This window comes from Rosa rugosa, chromosome 3 (assembly GCF_958449725.1).
Source record: "Rosa rugosa chromosome 3, drRosRugo1.1, whole genome shotgun sequence".
In the NCBI taxonomy this organism is placed as follows: Eukaryota; Viridiplantae; Streptophyta; class Magnoliopsida; order Rosales; family Rosaceae; genus Rosa; species Rosa rugosa.
Genome location: NC_084822.1, coordinates 45,925,006 through 45,940,550, shown reverse-complemented (window position 1 = coordinate 45,940,550; position 15,545 = coordinate 45,925,006). Strand labels below are relative to the sequence as shown.

The window sequence follows — 15,545 nt, the reverse complement described above, 5'->3', positions numbered from 1 at the left end:
CGCACTACAAAATCTACTTCCCTTTCTGTCAGAGCAATCATAATTTGGAAATGAATCAAGTCCAATTACAATTTGATTGCTATTTACAATATAGTTTATTCTTTTCTTTCTTGACTCTGCATAATGTTTGCATATGTACAATACTGGTAAGGAAAACGGAGCACATTGTCGGTTGTTCAGACCGATGAGAAGGGACTGCCTAAAAGTTATAGTTTCCAACCATTTACAGAAAACTTTGGCCAAAAAGTATACATCTACAGTGTAAGGCAAACAAAAAGCCTGACCAATAATACTATTGCTCAAGAACAAGGGTATGCTATTCCCACTTTCGGTTTGTTATCCTGCAATCCTTTTTGATTAAAATAGTGTTGTAGGATGACAAACCGGGAGTGTGAATTGCAGCTGCTGAGTTATATATTACTCTACTATCGTATGCTGTTCTGGAAGTAACCGTTCATCAAGAGAACTTTGGTTTGGTGAAGAAATATGTGGAACAAATCCTCTACCCCCAAATACAGGACGCATGAAGGAATCATCAAACATTCGCAAATAATAATGTAACGATCGAGTTGGTCTTGTCAAGAGCATACACAGATTAGGTGGATGGCGATCACTCTCAGACATGCTGTCCTGTTTTGGATCTTCCCTATTAGTGAGGACAGGTAGAACTAGAGACATCTCAGATGATAATTCCGAGGACATTATGTTACTCGATTGTTTAAGTTGCGGTAACAAGAACCTCATAAGAGGCTTTGTCAGTAATCCACACACCTACAATGGGCAAAGACCAATTAAGAAAAATGTTAATAATAAACTAGATTATGGGATCAGACCGACAAGTTAATTGTAAAGCGGGATGAAGTCTTTTACCACATTAGTGAAGAGAACTACTGTAATTGTACTGGTGATCATAATAGCATTTCCAACCTGTTTAGTATGCTTTTTTTTTTTTTTTTTTTTTTTTTTTTTTTTTTTTTTTAAGAAGGGGTTTGGAACCCAGCCTAACTGGGAGGCTCAGCCCCACGCCCGGATTAAATTATTGAAAAAGAGAAAAATTACAAAAGGGAAAGGGGGACTAGACCAAAACCTTTCCCATAAAAAGAAAACAAAAGAGAAAAATCCAACCAAATCAACGATAATGGAGGACTCCTAAGGCATCATTACGAAGCTTAGAAAAAATCTCCATTGGAGGCGTAGGGAGCCAGCAAAGAGAAGGAAAAGTCAATCCCAAAATCGCCAAGCAATCTGCCACTGAAATGCCTTCCCTATGAATATGAAGATCTAAAAGTAGAGACAAGGAATTAGCTGCACTGTCCTGGTCTTCATGTAGATGCTGATGAAGCTAACTTTGCGCACAAATTCCTGGGGTTCCTGGGAAGGAAGCCTCTGAATATGAATATGACAGGCCAACATAATCATCTCAGCAACCTGTGAAGCGATAATTTGGGAGTCCCAAAAAATCAGCCTGCAAGTACCTGTGAAGCTCTGCAGGAGGGCTAGGATACCAAGTAAATGAGTGCTTTGAAACACCTAAGTTTGCCATCTTATCAGCAGCTGCATTCCCTTCCCTAAAAATATGAGTGCTCCGAAATTGCATTTGTTGAATGTTCTTCAGGCAGTTTTGCCATCTAACTCTCAAGTCCCATGGAGGAGAGAAAGAAATGGAGGAAAGAGATGCTAAAACACTAGTAGAATCGCTTTCCAACCACAGAGTAGTCCAACCTCTGGTGAAAGCAACTTCAATAGACACAATAACCGCACAAAGTTCAGCATAGAAGGATGAATTGCGACCAAGAGGTTGACAAAAACTCCCTAAATAAACCCCAGAGGCATCACGAAAGACTCCCCCACAAGCTGCAGGACCAGGATTACCTTTCGCCAGACCATCAGTGTTAACTTTGACCCAAGGAAAGAGGGGGGGATGCCATATGACACGTTGAATCTTGGGCGCATTACGGGGCTTGGGGCACACCCCAAGGGAGGATAATAGGCGGGAATCAAGGACGCCCTTAAAGTGACCAGGAACAAGGGAACCAAATTGCCGAAGCCATGCCATAATTGAACAACACAGTGTAGAAAAGATAGGAGATCGATCATCAAACCTGAGTCTATTTCGCGCCTTCCAAATTTCCATGAAAGTAAGCAAGCCAGCTGCCAACCACAAATTATAAAGCTGAGGGGAGAAAACCTTGTGACAAAAGCCAACCCAAAAATCCAACAGAGAGCTATAAGCAGGAAGTGAGGTTCCAAACTGAGTTGCCAGCCATCCCCAAAGATGTTGGGAAAAAGGACAATGTAAAAATAGGTGCAACGCTGACTCTGCCGAACTGTTGCATAATTGGCAGATGGACACAACCGGAATCCCACCTCTTTTCAACCGATCATCAGTGGGCAAGCGATCAAGGAGAATCCTCCAAGCCAAGAAAGAATAGCGCGGAGGAATGAAGGAATGCCAAATAGTAGAAGCCCAGTCTCTCAAAATAAAGTGACGTCTAAGCAAGTTATAAGAGTTAGTGAAAGATAACTCTCCAGAGGCTGTAGACTCCCAAATTAGCATATCAGGTTCTGTGTCTAAAGGGAGACAAATATCAGAAATTTTTCTGTACAAGTCTGGAAAGGTATCTAGGAAAAAAGAGGGGAACTGCCAAGACTGATCTGAGATGAAATCTGCCACTCGTAAATCACTGAATCCTGACCAGTCGAAAAAACCCAAAATTTTCAAAATTGGATCCTGAAGCCATTTATCTTTCCAAAAGGACACTGAACGACCATCTCCAATAATCCAACGACAATTGTGGGTGATATGAAGAGCAATAGAACGGAAGCCTGGCCAGATTGATGATTTGCGATAACTCACTTTGGAACTAGATACAATAGGGTAACGAGTTCGCATATAATCACCCCATTGATTCAAAGAAGTGAAAGAGTTCCATGCAAACCTTAGAACAGCCGCAGAATTAAGAGTTGCCAGGTCACGAATACCAACCCCGCCCTCTTTTTTCGGAGCACAAACTTGAGTCCAAGCAACAGTGACAATTTTCCGAGTCTCAATATTTCCGGACCATATAAAATTACGCGCCCAAGTAGATAACTTCTTCACAAGGTAAGCAGGCCATTGATACACTGAAAAACTATGAAGAAGCATACTTTGAAAAACAGATTGCACAAGTTGAGTACGCCCAGCCATAGAGAGAAGCCTCCCCTGCCAACCCATTAACCTTGACTTAGCTCTATCGGCAATAACTTGGAGATGACAGCTGCGGGGTTTTCCACAAAATATAGGAACTCCTAGATAAATAAAAGGTAGACGCCCTGCATGAAAACCCAAAATACGTTGAACTGTACCTTTCCTATGACGAGACCTAACTCCAAGATAGAAAGTACTTTTCTCCGCATTAATGAATTGCCCTGAAGCTGCACTATAACGGTCAAAAAACCCACGCAGACGTTTAAGAGAGTTTTTGTCCCCACGGCAAAACACCATGAGGTCATCTGCATATAACACATGAGACGGTGCAGTGCAATTTCTGGGAAAAGAAATTGGCTTCAATTGACGGGTTTGGAGAAGTAGGTGAAGACCCCGGCTGAGAGCCTCCTCTGCAAGGCAGAATAAGAGTGGAGAAAGAGGATCTCCTTGTCTAACACCACGAGCACACTTAAAAAAACCTTGAGGAGAGCCATTGATTAAAAGAGATAATCTAGCTGAGTAAAGAATAGAGCTGACCCAACTAGTGAAAGTAGGAGAGAACCCAAAATTGCTTAAAACTCGGAGCAGAAAATCCCAATTCAGAGTGTCAAATGCCTTTGCTATATCGACTTTGATTCCCACATTTCCACCATAAGCCTTTCGGTCCAATAAGTTAAAACATTCCGAAACCATACCAATACAGTGATTGATACGTCTACCAGGTAAGAAGGCAGATTGCTGAGGAGAAATTATGCGTGCAGCAATAGACCCCAAGCGAGAAGCCAAAATCTTCGGAATGATCTTGAAGAGAAAATTGGCTAAGGCAATTGGGCGAAACTGAGTAATAAGTTGAGCATTTGGGACTTTTGGAATGAGAACTAAAAAATTGCAATTCATGTTGGGGAGGATCCAGTTTTGAAGAAAAAATTGACGAACACATGCCACCACATCAGTACCAACAATATCCCAACAAGCATGATAAAAAGACCCTGAAAAACCATCAGGCCCTGGAGCACTAGAACCATCCATAGAAAAAACTGCGCTTCTAATTTCCTCAGATGTAGGAATTGCAGATAGCACCACATTTTCATCGTCTGTCACCAAAGATGGGATAACAGAACAAACCTCATCCACGTTTGTAGAAGGGGAGGAAATATCATAGAGATTCTGATAAAAAGCCACAGTATGTGCTGCAATGTCTGAAGGGTCAGTAAGTAACCGCTCCCCCACACGGATAGAAGACATTTGACCCTTTGCTGCACGAACCTTGGCATAAGTATGGAAAAAAGATGTACTTCGATCCCCATCAGTAAGCCACTTAACTCGAGCTCTATCTTTCCAAAAGGTTTCTTGCAACCTGAGAGCATTTAAGACTGAAGACTTTGCAGCAATCTCATCCTCAAACTTTTGATCAGTCATGCCACGGGTCGCGATATCATGTTGTATGGTGACTAGATTTTCGCGAGCAGCAGCAACATTTTGATGGACATTACCAAAGACCGCTTTGTTCCAATCACGCAGACACTGTTTCAGAGCCTTTAGTTTCTGCAAAGCAACAAACATTGGGCAGCCACAAAGTTGAAAGGAACTCCAGCAATTAGACACTACTGCATGAAAATTTGGATGCTGCAACCACATAGACTGAAACCTGAAAGGCTTAGGACCACTTGGGGAGAGTTTTGAAGCAGAGAAAATCAGTGGAGAATGATCAGAAACAACACGGGGAAGAGCAACACAGCTAGTAAAAGGCCAAGCTTCAAACCAAGTGGTATCACAGAGACATCTGTCCAGACGAAGCTCAACATGGCCACGGGTGCTCCAACCATTTGACCAAGTAAAGAACAAACCTGAAGTATCCAAATGAACAAAATCACAAGTATCTGACATACTTTGAAAATCTGCACAAGAGAGGCGAGAAGGAGATGGGCCTCCCGATTTCTCGTGGGCTCCTAACACAGCGTTGAAGTCACCAATTACCATCCATGGGATAGACGTTTGAGGACGAAGAGCATAAAGATGTTGCCATAAATCCCTGCGTTTGATATAAGAGGTAGAAGCATATACAAAAGAAAGTTGACTGGGCTCATTATCAAGAGGAACCTGAATTGTAACCTGCTGCTCGGAGTTGGAAATAATCGTCGGATTAGGAATATGAAAACTCTTCAACAACCAAAGATTTGGAAGAGCCGCACCACAATCATTAGTTGCAACAAGATCCAAATTCAAAGAAGACCAAAAAACTGCTGAAATTGAGGTGAACTTTACCTTTGGCTCAGCAATGCAAACAAGATCTGGTTTGTGAATACGGCAAATATTGGAAAGCTCGGATTGAGAGTCATTGTTTCCTATTCCCCTAATATTCCAGTAAAGAACCTTCATTGATTGTACTTTTTATTCTTTGTTCTGTCCCTCTTTGGATAAGGGTTTTCACGAGCAAGAGCTAGAGTAGCTTGTCGTCTTTGTTTCTTCTGTTGAGACTTAGAGAGAACCGGTGTGAAACCATTCTCTGTATCTCCGTTATCCCCATGACCAGTAATTAATGAGACATCCTTGGCTAAAGTTGCAACATGTTCGAATCCCGGGGGAGCAAGACCCGTAGCTAAATATGCCAGATCAATAATATTTTCCTCTTCCACCATATCATGCCAACTCTGACCACTATGTGAAAGGGGGTTGGTTGGCTGTGCAGTACTATAAGCATTTAGCTCCATGTTGGAGCTCACATCATCATCACACATCTGAACTTCATCATCCTCATCAGAAATATTGACCGAAGGGTCCTCCAAAATAGTTGGACCAACAACTACAACAAAATCATTAGGAGTAGTGTCAACCCCTGCTTCAGTTTCCTTATTTGCAAGGATGACAGAATTATTCATATTGATAAGAGGAGTTATGTTGCCTCTACAACATCCAGCCTTCCCGTTGGTTATGGGTTCAATAATGACCAAATCTGCAATACGATCCAATTCCTGGTCAATGGCCTCAGTGAGAACATCTTCTGCAAATTTAGTAATCTGTTCATGGTTTGCAACATCAGGGGAGAGTTGCACCTGAGGAGTAGTGTCCAAGTTTTGCTCAGAAACATTGTTTACAGCCGTCCTGGGACGATACTCTTGACGCCCAATGAGAGAAGGCTTTTTAACTGCCTTTTGTACTTGAGCATATTGCTCTTTGTTAGAGCTCTTCAAGGCCCTGCATTGGTCAGCCATGTGGCCAACCCTCCCACAATGAGTACACACATTCTCATAGACTACTTCAATTTGAAAACAATGAGTTTCACGCTCAACCATCAAAGAAGGTGGTAGTTCACCAGCAAGATCCACATCAATTAAGACTCTAGCAAAGTAGCCAAATTGTCTTTCCCTTGTGGCTTTATCAATTTGCAATGGAGTTCCGACCCCCCGAGCAATCTCCATAAGATGTTGTTGGTGCCAATAATCTTGGCTCAGACCATAAAACCTAACCCAAATTTGAGCATGAGTTTGTGGAAAGGAAACTCCAGGTACAAAATCTGGTTTCCACTGAGTTAGGCGAAAAATTCCATCCGGAAGAGTACAAGTACCTCCACTCCATACCCTACGCAGATCCTCTTCTGTGGCAAAATGAATGTCAAAGTAGCCTTTACCAAGAGGCACAAGACGCCATGGCTTTGAAGGCTGCCAGAGAGCAGCTAGAAATCCTTTTAGGGCATCAGCCTTAAGAGGTCTAGAACCCTTACGTAGAAGAAGACGACCAATAAGATTGGTTTTGAATTGCTTCAATTGCTCCTGATATAAGGATTCATTGATCTTGACATAAATTTTATCCCCGCGAACAACTGGGGATGGTAGTTGGCAGAGAGATATAGCAGCCTCTGTTGAGTTGGCGAGAATAGATGCAAAAGTGCGTGATTTTGGGGCTGTTGTAGGAGACGCAGAGGCCGTGTCCAGGCCTCCCAAGAATGCCCAGGGACATGCAGCCATATGATGCTTGAATACTCAAATTATATAGTTTTCCCAATGCTCCCAGCAATACAGATGCATTCAGTTTCAATTGCAGAGAACACGAAAGACATCCAAGGAAAAATTAAATTTCATCCGGTCACCATCTACGCTAGCCTATGTGCACGCCGGGAATGCTACTAGAGTTGTTGTGCTCCACATTTAATAGAAGGCGAAATTGAATCTAGTTTTTCTGGAAACTAACCTGACTGCAGGTCGGTGGTGTGTCGCAGATGAGCAGTGCCGATTAGCAGAGACACATAAAGCCTTTGCGAAGTGTGCTCCTAGTGAAGATGATGGTGTCCATCTCACCAAGATTGGAGGCCGGACGGCATCAGGGGAGGTCGCCTGAAGGTGACGAGTCGGTGGCGGCGAGGATGGGATCTGATTTGGGTGTGCTCAGAGCCGAATGAAAGTAGGAGCTCGATCCCTTCCTGATATACTTCAGCCCGGGCGCGTCTGCTTCTTTCTCTTCTCTCTTCTTCCGCCGTCGTCTGGATTGCAGGTGGTGGCAGGGCTGCTGGGGCGCTGCAGCTGGGATCGGGGCAGAGGCACCGGGGAGCAGGTCGGGTCGAAATCGGTTTGCTGCTGAACAGGACGGAGCCGGTGTGGGATTGGGGTCCCCGATCTGGACGGAGACGGTCCGGACGAGCTCTCAGGTTTTTCCTTCAGGAACCCCCTATTGTAAACTGCAAAACAAAGTATTCAAACTTTGTTACATGAAAGCACATTTGCAGATGAATAGCAAGAGCCCACAAAGTACGGTTAAATTACCCTAACATCCTAAATAAAAAGGATTGCAACAGACCCCCTAATCCCCTATGCAAAATTTACTCTCAGGTGGACAACGATCCAAAGGGTCTTTCTCCTAGTTAATCAAGGAAATTACTGCTAAAGGGGATTCAGATTCATGATGATTAATTGGGTGGCATGGAAAATGGAGTTCATTAAATTTGATCTATTCCTTACCCAGTTATAAGCTAGAGCCACAGATACGGCACCTCGCATGAGTCCAGCCCACCATACTGTTATCTGTTCGAGTCATTGTAATGAAGTCACCAAGTAATTTAAGAGATGCAAAGTTTCAGTGACAGACGGCAAAAGAAATCTACCTGCTGCTTAAACCCAATTTTGTCACTCTGAGATTTCCTAGTTAAGTTTGAAAGGAAACACAGAGGAAATACAGAAGTTGCTCTTCCAACCAGAACCAGGAGAAGTAATATTGAACTGACCCCAATTGATTTCCCAGGACTGTAGAGCATGAAAAATACGCCAAATCAAAAGAAAATACAACATATGTTCCATTTGCAACGACCAAGTTATGTTTAACAAATTGAATGGTCTGCAATCTTTCTAATACGACTTTTTTTAACAGGTGGAGGGCTTTGGGATGCAGGGCAGTTGATCAACAACACACACACACACACAAAACAGGGAGATTCGACTACCAAACTATCCATTCATTTGCATATTAGGGCGCTACCTCTTGCTTCCACTTCCTCGATGTCCAAGGCATCCATACCAACGTACAGAAAGATGAAAATCTCTGAAATAAATGACAGTGTTGCAAAGCCATGCCTGCAGATGTGAAAAAAAACAGATGAGAAACAGACATGAATTCTCTTTCGACGTGTGTGTACATGTCACATGACAACGAAAAGTGAATTCAATTTTCAGTGCTTTGAAAAACCATTGACGGGGTTCACTTACTTGGTTGTAACACGAGATTTTTCAGTTACATTATGCCAGGTGTAGTGTGACAAGACAATCCCACAAAAGAAAACAGTAAGAATGCTGCTTAGATCAAATAGCTGAAAGACAAACAGAATTTGTCAACAATGTCTAGACAGTGTAAATCTTTCAGTCCAAAGGGGTAAATAAAATCCTTACTTCTGCCATGTATGAAAGATAAGCCATTAGAATCATCAGTTGAACTTCATGATCAGTAGAGTGCCTGTAAAAAAGATAAAATCCATCACAAGATTAAGTTGAGCAATCATCAATAAATTCGATGCAAATAACCTTATTAGTATAAGCTACCTGCACCCAAAAGGAAAACGAAAAACCAAAAAAGAAAACTAAAAAGGAAAAGAAAGAGAGTGCAAGCTGTCCGCCAAGATACAACCTTTTTATATTTTATGCAGTAAGCAATCCAACCTGCAAGAAAACAAGATGTCACCAACTCACCATAACAAGTAATGCCAATTCATTTGATACACACACACATCACATAAATAAATATACCGTCGCCGCTCGATCGAGGCCGGAGGAGCGACGTCCGCACTTTTTCTGAGGTTGCGGACGTCCGCTCTCGAACGGCTCCGTATATATATATATATATATATATATATATATATATATATATATATATATAGAGAGAGAGAGAGAGAGAGAGAGAGAGAGAGAGAGAGAGAGAGAGAGTCACAACTATACCAAGCACGGTGCTTGTTAGAAACAAATAAAAGAAGTTGACAAAGAGCTCCATGGCGACAGTTGAGGTAATGTGGGAGAGATCAAACCGCTGGATTGCATTGAAGAGTACCACAGATGTAGCATCATTTACAACACCTTCTCCAAAGACTAGACTGTACAGTAAAGGTGTCTCATCTTGATTAAGCACCTGGAACATGACATGCAAAGTTAACAATGAAAAACTGTTTTTAGTATCCACTCATATTTTGCTTCTGTAATCCCGGTCGTGGGATTGAAATAATACATACCTGCAGGGTGCAAACAGTATCTGTAGCCGAGAAGATAGCTCCTAGTGCTACAAGTTGTGAAGTGAAACATATATAAGAGCACATAAAGGGAAAAGCAACAATGTGATACATGTCTCAAATACATCACAAATTATGAACTACTATTGAAAAGGCTCTGCAAGAGGCAGGACCTTTGTTTCTAACCAAACACAATATAACCAACTATTAGACGTAAAATGTTGATCATGGAAAAAATAACAATAATAATAGTACACATACAGATATTCTTGATAAGAAACACGTATATAACTGCAAAAGTCTTCCAATGGAATTCATCATCATAACATGTATATGTGTCAACATTTCAATTTAAGTCATGCAGTGAGGCAGAACATGGAACTATATAGCAAAGTTTAGGGAAATTCGTAGAGAGATTACCAAGATAATCCTTGATCTCAAGGAAACCAATGTCCAAGTTTTTGAATAAGAACGTCGTACCTGGATCAATATTTTGAAGGTTAAAAACCATGATAAACCATAGCTTTGATGAGCATCTGTTGTAATATACACTTACCCAGCCATATAATAACAAATGATATCAAACTGCCAACTGCACCCAACAAGGAGATTGCGATAAAGTTCTGGAAAAACTGCTTTTTTTTCACCTGGATTCTGGTATTGGAGAACAGAAAAACCAAGAAACTAAGTACATACGAGTGCTGACCATAGCAAAACCATCAACAACGCATCATGTAAATACACATATCAGAACACAAAGTGAAAGCTGAGATATGAAATAGCATTACTCACCCGGCTTTAAATATAATAGGCGGCAGAAGATATACGAAGAAAAGATGTTCATCAAATACAAAGAGGTGTGAGCTTTTCCCCTTGGTTGTTACTAGAATTAAAATCCCAGTACAAAGACCCTGCAATAAACCATAACAACAATCACCCTCGTTCTTCTAAACAATTATATTGTATATGTTTGCATAATCTAACTACAGAAGATCATATACTCATATACAAAACTAAACACTTACAATGAAAAGTGCAGTAACAGATTCAGTCATCCATCGACTCTTCTCCGGAAGATGACCAATCAACATGCACAAGTATAGAAGCACCAAGAATAGAGTAATAGGGATTAACTGAAGCATCCATCTTCATAAAAAAAGTGGCCCAATCCATGGCTGGGCTCAATCTCGACCCTGTCCAAATAAAATCCCCACTGTCACGAAGACCCAACACAATTCAAAGTCAACAAAATGTTCATATCTCTAATCATAAAACCCAGGGACGTGTTTGGGGCAAAAGTTGTCAAGTATATATATAACCCAAATAAAAAAAAAATTATTATATAAGTGTTAGGCCCATCAATGATCGACTTGAGGAGACTAGGTCTCAACACTTTTTGTCTCAGTCATCGTCTGACTGTCTGAGTAAGTGAGAATCACTCCTGCAGTCGCTGCGACTCTGTCTGAGACTCAGTCCCGCAGCGACTTCCTCAGTCCCTCACCGCGACTCCCTCTGACTCTCTGAGGCTCAGACGCTCAGTCCCATCAACGAGCCACCTCAATTGCTCCACGCAGCCATGCCTAGCTCCTGTCTCTAGAGCTCAAGGTTCTCTTAAATCTTAATTGATTGTTTTTCCATCTTCGTTTGGAGTTATTTGTTGTGGCAAGGCCGCCCTGAGGGCCTGAGGGCTGCCTCCTGAGGCAGCCGTCTCAGGCCACAGGTCTTCGGGGGCCTCCAAGGTTTATATATATATATATATATATATATATCATTTTGAAAGAGAATAGTCTTATAGCAGCGGTAGCCCTGTTACTTTGATTGCCTCACGACCTGGGTTTGAGCCTCAACTCTGATTTTTACTATTTTCTTCTTTTCAATGAATCAATAATTTTCTCCTTTCCTTTTCTTTTGACACCTTGCGGCCCAGTTCACCTATTCCTTTACCATATTTTTCTGAGAAGATATTCCTTTACCATATGAACCTTGACCAATAGCACTAAAATGAGCTAAAATTATCCCACTTACCACAACAACAAATTTTTATTCCCACTAACTCAATTTAACATCAAATGACCATTTTGTCCTTAATTTAATTAACAAACTACGTCATGCCACTCTCTATCTCTCTCCTCCCTCCGAAACCCCCTCTCTCTCTCTCCCTCCCCACCCCAACTCCGATCTATCTCCAACAGTGACAAATCCGGCTCTCTCTCTCTCTCTCTATTTCGCTCTTGTCTTCCTCCGATCTCCAGCTCCAACAGTGACAGATCCGGCAAGTTCCAAAAGGCATAATCTCAGAGCCGGCTGCTCGTGATTGCCTGCGCTTCGGACAACTCTGACGATCTGATACGTCAACTGGTCGGCGTCCTCGAGTCTGATTCGATTGAAGAGCAGAAGCAAGCGGCGATGGAGATCAGGCTTCTCGCCAAAAACAAATCGGAAAACTGCCTCAAAATCGCGGAATACGGAGTTATTCAGCCGTTGATTTCACTCGTCTTCCTCCATCTCCGCCGGGCATTCGACGTCTGTGACGCCAACCTCTATAACTCCGATCTCCTCCCCAACGACATCGTTTGCTTCAGGTATATCGTCCTCTTAACCACGTCGACGAGCTTCCTGTCGTCGACAATAGCGTTGTGCACGCTTCCCGCCGTGGGCCGAAACCCGACGAACAGAGGTAGGTTGTCGCGCTAGGTTCCGGATCTGAAACCGGAAAGAAGAGAGAAGAGGACCTGGGTGCCCAAATTTTTTTTTTTTTTAAGTAATGGGACAGAAGGAAAGGAAAAAAAAATGTTTTGAATGTCTATTAGGGGGCAATAGACGTTTTGAATTGATATAATCTCCTTGTTTTTTTTTCTGTAATCAAAGTTTTATTTGTCTAAATTTAGGGAGATTAGTTCCCATTCTGGCGACTGAAAGTTCTATTGGGGGGGAATACATGGCTGATAGTCCGTCTATTGGGGGGCAATACATGGCTAATAGTAGTCTATTGGGCGGCGGCTGGTGACTGGAATCCGGCGAAAGTTGGCCGGATTCCGGCTGCAGGTGACCGGGCTCCGGCGAAGTCTCCTATGGTTTCTCTCTCTTCCATTTTCTTTCTCTCTCTCTCTAAGTAACAAAGGGGTGAGGGTAAAATGGTATTAAAAAAAAATTAAAAACAAAAAAAAAATCTTAATGGGGTATTAGGGAAGACCTCCTTAGAGTGTTTTTGGTAAGAGGGAATTAAAAAAACTTAATGAGGTAAGTGGGAAAAAAATCTCTAAAAATGAGGTAAATGTACAAAAACCCTTTTTATATTTCAAAAAGTTATGTATGAATAAAATTTTAATATTTTCGTCGTTTCAAATTTAATCAGAACATGTCTTTTTTTTCGATTGATTGAGTTCAAAACACATGATTTTATATTGTCATTTTTCAAAGAATATATATATATATATATATATATATATATATATATATATATATATATATATATCTGGCAGGCCACATTTTAATTCTTCACCTCAAGTCATTAGAATCTCAGGACCGGCCCTGTGTTGTGGGTTTACATTAATTGAATACCTCAGGCTTAGTTGCTTAGAGGCAGAGGCGAACTTATAGTCAGGCCTGGGAGGGTCCAGACTAGGGCTGTCAATGGGTCGTGTCGGGTTGGGTTCGTGTCGGGTCAAGGTATTTATCGTGTCGCAAGAGACAAACCCAAACCTAACCCATTTAATAATCGTGTCAAAAATTTAAACCCAAACCCAACCTATTTATTAAACGGGTTACCCGTTTCCAACCCGCTTAACCCAATTAATAAATAGGTCGTGTAGTGTTAAACAAAATGACCCATTTAAGGTTAACAATACGACCCATTTAACTAAAAAAAATGCATAAATTGATTAAATTCGCTAAAAACTCCACAAGACGAAGAATATAAATAATTATATATAATTCATAAATAATTAAATCCAATAATTATAAAGCAAAATATTTCAAATTGTTTAATCCTATGATCGATCAAATACTCCCAATGTCCAAAATTTCAAGAAGAAGTACAGCATAATTGGGTTATACGGGTTCACTTCGTGTTGACGGGTTGACCCGTGGCCGACCCATTTATTAAATGGGTCATGGTGGGTTGACCCACGGCCGACTCGCTTTTTAAGCGGATTTCGAGTCGTGTTATCGAGTCGTGTCGGAATTGACAGCCCTAGTCCAGACCCCCCTTGGTTTCCTAAACAATCTAACTAAGCTTCATTGTTTACCTTAATTATAGCTTATTTCTTGCTCAAATTCATTAATGGACCCCCCATAGATTAACAAAAACACATTTGTTTCCAAATCTAATAAAGAATATCTATTAGATCTTTCCTTTTGTGTTACATTATGTTAATTAATTATATCAAATTTGAAATGTTTATTTCATTTTGTTTTTCCTATTTGTATTCCTTAATAAACATAATAGAATTGATTTTTCGTTTTTCATATACCACATTTTGTATTCTATCTTAAAAAAAAAATTAATTTGGACCCCCAATCCTAGAATCCTGGTTTCGCTCCTGCTTAGAGGAACTGAATACATTAATTGAAGTAAGGGTCAATTAGAATTGCTGTTCGTTTGGGTTTTAATCGATTTTCTTTGTATATGATGCATTGATGTTTGTATAATCAAAGAATCAAAGTTCGATTTCCTTTGTAGCCATGGCTTCCTCCACGGTTTCATTTGGGTTATAATCAAAGTCTGTTTGTATGATGCATTGAATACATTAATTGTCTGTTTCCATAGACTCCTCTATAACTCCATTGGTGTATATAATCAATTAGAATGCCTTACATTTGTTGTGCAGATGGTGGTAGTATTCAAAGGGAGCACTGGAGCAATTTAGTTGGGGATTTTATCTCTTTTTTTTTTTTTTTTTTTTAGGGCAACGGCAGACTAATCCATTGATCGAAATCATGACGACCTCACTCGGTCAAGCATGAAGGGTACAAGCACCCCTCATATTACAATGCAAGCTCACGAAGAGTACTAAATCCAAAAGAAATCTATACTTGAAAACTAAAATCCTAAAGGAACTGCTGAAAAAGAAAATGCATAATTGAAAAAACTCCCTAATCCTACACTGCCCGAAAATGGAACCAATGTCCTGAACATCTTGACGCCTAAGACCCTTTTGGTGTACGTCGCAACATTCAACACACCCATAGCAACATTCTAGGAACAGATGCAGGACAAAGAGCAGGACAGACCACCCCCAAAATGCCCAAACCCGACCCAAGTGGGAGAAAAATAGGGGAATTGGGCAAGACCAATTCTCTAGACTACATCCCTGTAACCCAGAAAGGCAGAGGCCCAAGGCCCACTACCCACACCCTACGCGCCTCACACCCAGCCGCCGACTCTGGCCATTTCGAGAAGCCGCCCGTCACCGCCAAATCAGTCCGGCGGCCTCCCCAGGCAGGAGACCTTGGCAACCATCTCGCCGCCCACCAAAACATGTGCTAGCGATTGCACTAACCGCCGATCCGAACTCCGATCTCTAGCAGGGAAACGCCGACCTCGCTCCTCCTCTAGTCCCGAAACCGCGACCGAACTCCTCCTCGTCAAACTCGATGCCACCAACGTAAAACGCCGATCGCTTTTGCAAACCCACACCAAGGTCTGTGCTTCGCCTC

General features: G+C 41.6%; 3 protein-coding genes across 4 annotated transcripts; all 3 read right to left on the bottom strand.

Moving 5' to 3' along the window:
* Positions 1–69: 69 nt before the first annotated feature.
* Positions 70–934, bottom strand: LOC133738167 (sodium/hydrogen exchanger 1-like). Its single transcript, XM_062165621.1, has 2 exons — positions 871–934; positions 70–771 (listed from the first exon to the last, which is right to left on the bottom strand). Exons 1-2 carry the CDS (start codon positions 910–912, stop codon positions 418–420), a joined length of 396 nt encoding a protein of 131 aa, XP_062021605.1. The 5' UTR covers positions 913–934; the 3' UTR covers positions 70–417.
* Positions 935–5,562: 4,628 nt separating this feature from the next.
* Positions 5,563–7,842, bottom strand: LOC133737817 (uncharacterized). Its single transcript, XM_062165305.1, has 2 exons — positions 6,909–7,842; positions 5,563–6,782 (listed from the first exon to the last, which is right to left on the bottom strand). The coding sequence occupies exons 1-2, from the start codon at positions 7,150–7,152 to the stop codon at positions 5,563–5,565; spliced, it is 1,464 nt and encodes a 487-aa protein (XP_062021289.1). The 5' UTR covers positions 7,153–7,842.
* A 455-nt stretch (positions 7,843–8,297) lies between these two features.
* On the bottom strand, positions 8,298–9,322 carry LOC133738168 (sodium/hydrogen exchanger 1-like). Of its 2 annotated transcripts, XM_062165622.1 has the most exons (5): positions 9,296–9,322; positions 9,061–9,124; positions 8,881–8,981; positions 8,654–8,748; positions 8,298–8,421 (listed from the first exon to the last, which is right to left on the bottom strand). In XM_062165622.1, the coding sequence occupies exons 2-5, from the start codon at positions 9,094–9,096 to the stop codon at positions 8,324–8,326; spliced, it is 330 nt and encodes a 109-aa protein (XP_062021606.1). In that variant the 5' UTR covers positions 9,097–9,124; positions 9,296–9,322; the 3' UTR covers positions 8,298–8,323. The 2 variants fall into 2 exon arrangements, with proteins under 2 accessions (XP_062021606.1, XP_062021607.1); XM_062165623.1 differs by lacking the exon at positions 9,296–9,322 and having other exon boundaries at positions 9,061–9,237.
* Positions 9,323–15,545: the final 6,223 nt, after the last annotated feature.